At 36.7% G+C, this 5,000-nt stretch overlaps 1 protein-coding gene across 1 annotated transcript in view; it reads right to left on the bottom strand.

The window, feature by feature from the left end:
- The window catches only part of LOC125044043 (G-protein coupled receptor dmsr-1-like), a 15,474-nt gene extending 12,773 nt beyond the window's left edge, over positions 1 to 2,701 (bottom strand). Inside the window, exon 1 of the mRNA XM_047640490.1 lies at positions 1,528 to 2,701. Coding sequence (XP_047496446.1) covers positions 1,528 to 1,656 — 129 coding nt within the window. The 5' untranslated portion in view covers positions 1,657 to 2,701. The remainder of the gene's footprint in view (positions 1 to 1,527) is intronic.
- Between the last annotated feature and the right edge of the window lie 2,299 nt (positions 2,702 to 5,000).

Below are 5,000 nucleotides of genomic sequence, written 5' to 3'. Positions count from 1 at the left end.
TCTCCCCCGCTCTTTCTCTTACACTCTCTGTCTCTGTCTCTGTCTCTGTCTCTCTCTCTACCTTTCTCCTCCTCCCTCTCTCTCTCTCTACCTTTCTTTCCCTCATTCCCTCTCTCCCTCCCTCCCTCCCTCCCTCCCTCCCTCTCTCTCTCTCTCTCTCTCTCTCTCTCTCTCTCTCTCTCTCTCTCTCTCTCTCTTTCTCTCTCTCTGACTCTCTGTCCGTTTCTGCCTCTCTCTGTATGCCTCTTTCTCTCCCTTCGTGTTTTCCTCCGCCTCTTCCCTGTTCTTACTTCCCTTCTTGTCCCCTCTGCTGGTCTAATCTCGTCGCACAAACACTAACACGCAAAGGTGCACAAAATAATTAGATGTATTGACAATGCCAACAATAATAGATCTAATAACTGGATTCCTCTGTGTACGTGTGAGTGTGTGTTTCTTTAAGATATGTAATAAAGACAACAATTCCTCTTTCTAAAGAAATCCCTATCATGTTGCTCATGATAAGTAGAATGTTGTTAGATGCAATAATGTTAATAACTTTTGCTACTGATGAAATGTATATATATATATATAAATATATATATATATATATTTATAATAAATATATTTAATAACCTTATGTGAATCATGCCTTTCTCCACGAAGATCTCTTTGATTATCACAACTATTACACTGCGAGAATGAACATTATTTTTCATCCTAGTTATCATGAAGCAAGCGCACGAAAGCCATTTGAATTCGATTGAGTGAAACGAGGTCCTCCTCCAGCAAAGGTGATGGTACTTGAACCTGATTAGTATTGGTTAAGGGAAACCAGGACAATGATCCTATGAAGCGTTGTTTAGGTAAAAAGGCAATGATAACCGGATAAAAAATAAGCATTACAGTATAATATTATCAGTAAGTAAAGTGATCTTGGTGGATAAAATACTTGTAACAATTAGAATGATGATGAAGCCATTAGCGCTATGTTTGCCTTTTAATAATACTGGTGTATAGGGTTCCAGATATTAGATATATATCTGTCAGGAATGCCATTATTTTATCACCATTTTATCAGTATAAAAAGTTATTAACGTTATCGCAACTAGCAACATTCTACTTATTATTAGCAACAAGAAACTGATTTTATTAGAAAGAGGAATTCCTGTCTTTATTACACCTCTTAAAGTAACACACACACACGCACATATACTCACACACACACACACACACTAACACAAATGCCATAAAAAGTTAGATAATGAATGGAAGGACCTGAAGCATGTTCATCAATATAACTCATCATGCAAAAAAAAAAAAAAAAAAAAAAAAAAAAAAAAAAAAAAAAAAAAAAAAAGGGTATCATTGTAAAAAAAAAAAAAAAACGGTCTCTGAATACCGATCAATATTAACCAGTTCCATTATACCAACCATTTCCAAAATACACAGAGAAGAAAGGTGATCAAACGGGTTAGGTAAGTTAGGTTAGGTAAGTCAGGTAAACACAGACATTAATAAGGCAAACAGCGCGAGGAGGCCACTTACTTCATCGTCTGTCCTGTTGGCCGTGATGTTATGATCAGCAAAGACCTCGTTTCCCTCGTAGTCCTCTGTTCCGTTGACGAAGAAGGTGAGGTTCGCCAGAGAAGATCCAGAGCCTTCATAATAATCCATGGCTGAAGACTTTATGAGGAGTTGGCGAGGAGGCTTCGGAAACCTTGAATATTTTGAAGGTGGAAATGTGTGTCCTCCTGGGAAGATCTTTCTCTTTCTCTTTCTTTTTCTTTTTTAGATTTTAGACTTTCTTTTCTTTTAGTTTTATCTTCATTGTGGTAGGGGATTCTTGCTTATTTGTGATATTGGGAATCACTGCGGGTTATTTTCAGTGATCTGTTCTGTTAAATCTTAGTAACTTTTGTTCGTTTGAAGGAATTTTGAGAATTTACATTCTTTTTCTTCATAAGTTTACGCGTATGTCTCCGTCGGGGTAGGTTTCATGCTGGCGGCAACGGCTTTCTTTACAAACCGTTCCTCATTTTGTCCAGAAAAAGTTTTCATATTGATATGACCTCTCTCACTTCTAAAGCATTTGAGTTTATATTTTCGGTGTTTTTATTTTATCTTATTTTAGTTTTTATTATCACTATTATTACTTTTCTTTTTTATCTTAAAACATTTTCCTATTATGGTTGGCTGAGCTTCACTTTCATCACCAGCAGAACAGACTGGACCAGCGAGACTGCAGCGAGAAGGTGCATAGAAGACTGATACGTAACGACAAAATGTTGATCAGTGAAGTCTTCTAAAAATATGAGTTCAATCTCCTTTACCCACACTTTTCCCTTCCTTTTCCTTTTTTTGTTAAGGGCGAATTTCCAATCCCTTTCATGACCCCAGCCCGACCCGGCTTCAAGGTCGTCTCACGTAGCGATGAGGGGGCAAAAAAAAAAGAAAAGAAAAAAAGAAGTAAAGAGGGGAAAAAGAGAAGAAAGGAGAGAGTGAGGAAAGAAGGAAAAAAGGACCAGCTGGATTTTGCAGAAGGATTCCCGAGTGTCGATTTATGAGAGTTAATGAGGCTCGGAGACTGCTCCCTCTCTTTTTCTACCTCTCTCTCTCTCTCTCTCTCTTTCTCTTTCTCTTTTCTAGGCTTGAGTTGGAAAGGTCACTCTTGCCTCATCCCGTTTCCTTCGCTCGCATCCCTTCCTCATTCCTCATGTTCTTGTCCATCTGTGGAAGAAGAAGGAATTGGTCATTGCAGATGGCGATTAAGAGGTAGATATCACTCGCTCACACACAGGCACACGCACTTATATATATATATATATATATATATATATATATATATATATATATGAATCGCCATATTTACCCTTTTATCTACTGGTAAAGTAATAAATAACTATATATACATATAAATATACGAATATGAATGTATATGTATGTATGTATACTTATATTTATATATATATATAACTATATATGTATACAGATATATGTATATACATACATATATATGTATATGTATACATATATACACACATACATCTATATATGTATATATGGTTATTTATTTATTTGCCAGTAGATAAAAAGGTTAACATATATATATATATATATGTATATGTAAATGTATATGTATATATATGAATATATATGTATATGTATACATATATGGATATACATATATATGTGTTTATATATGTATATGTATGTATATGTCTATATTTATATATATATATATATATATATATATATATATATATATATATATATGCATATATCCGTGTGTGTGTGTGTTTGTGTGTGTATGTGTGTGTGTGAATATGTGTGTCTGTATACTTATTTATACCCACACACATATACGTATGTGCGTTTCCCTACATACGTACGTACTGTCGCACATACTGTCGATTCTTAAAAGTACGGGCCAGCCTTCACAGCAACATGTTCAAGTTAGTCAAAATTTCGTTGGCAAAAACTCGAGTCTGAACCGAGTTAAACCATTTACCTTCCTAAAAATGAAAAGTGGGATGTCCATTAAGCAAACCACGTTTTATATTTGTAATTGAATAATTCATCACTTTATTAACCATCCCAGGAGTGATCGACCGCCTCGCACGTTGCCACGCCACTTCGTCGACTGCGTTTAATAATATGCAAATGAGCTCTAGCAGAAGTGGTACTGGCGGCGCGGGGCACCTCTAGCTTTTCTTATTACTGGTATATTATGATCTTTTCCCTTTTCGTTGTCGTCTTTTTTCTTCTACTTTTTCTCCCCTGTGTGTGTGTTTTTTATTAACGATAAGCAATGAAGCTACAGAGCTTCTCTCACACACACACACTCACTCTCTCTCTCTCTCTCTCTCTCTCTCTCTCTCTCTCTCTCTCTCTCTCTCTCTCTCTCTCTCATTCTCTCTCTCTCTCTCTCTCTCTCTCTCTCTCTCTCTCTCTCTCTCTCTCTCCTTCTATCCACCCATCCCTCCATCCCTCCTTCTCTCTTTTTTTTCTCTCGCTCTCTTTCTCTCTGTCTCTCCCTCTCTCTCTCCCTCTTGAATAGACAGCAAATATCCAGAAATCAATAGATGTGCAATCTTGCCACAAAAGTCCGCTGGTTATAGATAATCATACTTTTCCCCGAAAATTAATCAATCAGAACAAAGCTTAACTAACCTTTAACCAATCATAGACTTTTTTTTATATAAAATTTCCGAAACACTCGCTTAGTCAACAAGGTTTTTCATTCTCCGCGGCATCGAAGGCGTTGCACAAGGTATCATGGAACGCCAACTTAATAAACAGTATGATTATTAATTTCCCATTTAGGAGCTCGATGACGTCACGAAATAGGTAGGTTAAAGTGGTGCTGTTTGCCTTAAGGGAAAGAAACTCGAATTGTTTGTCTTTTGATTACTTGATAGACAGATAGGTAGATAGAAAGAGAAAACAGTAAGTAAACAAGAGAATATTCGGTCGAGAGCATCCTCTGAATAGTAACATGGCACGTAAACTAATTAATCTCCCTTCCCCCCTTTCTACACTTCATTTTCTCTCCTTTTTTTTTTTTTTTTTTTTTTTTTTTTGTCTCCCCCATTTTTTTCTAATTTTTTTTCACTTCCCCCTTTCTCTCTCTCTATTTTTCTCTCCCCCTTTCAATGACTCGTCCCGCTGACTAAGCACCAAATCTTCCTAAGACTCCATTTGACCTTTCGAAGCTAAAATGTACACATTCGAACGCTGAAGTGACATGGACCCATTAAATGAAACCGTTCATGAAGTTCAAAAGAAAAATATTCTAGAAAGAGAAAACAGTAAAAGAAAATACCATTCAGCACAGGAAAGTCATTTTAACGTGATTTATCCTTCAAATTAATCGTAAAACAGAGCAGACTCGTCACTAAATCCGCCAATAATCGGGAAAAACAGTAGCAGTGGTAGTAATTCGTCTCCCTTTACCCCGCTCCGATTCGTTGTGTAAGACTCGATTCAGCCAATATGGGAGCTTTTTGAGTCGACTCCGC

The sequence above is a fragment of the Penaeus chinensis genome, chromosome 3 (assembly GCF_019202785.1).
Source record: "Penaeus chinensis breed Huanghai No. 1 chromosome 3, ASM1920278v2, whole genome shotgun sequence".
Taxonomy (NCBI): Eukaryota; Metazoa; Arthropoda; class Malacostraca; order Decapoda; family Penaeidae; genus Penaeus; species Penaeus chinensis.
The sequence above is the reverse complement of the archived record's forward strand: the minus strand, read 5'-3'. Positions and strand labels throughout refer to the sequence as shown.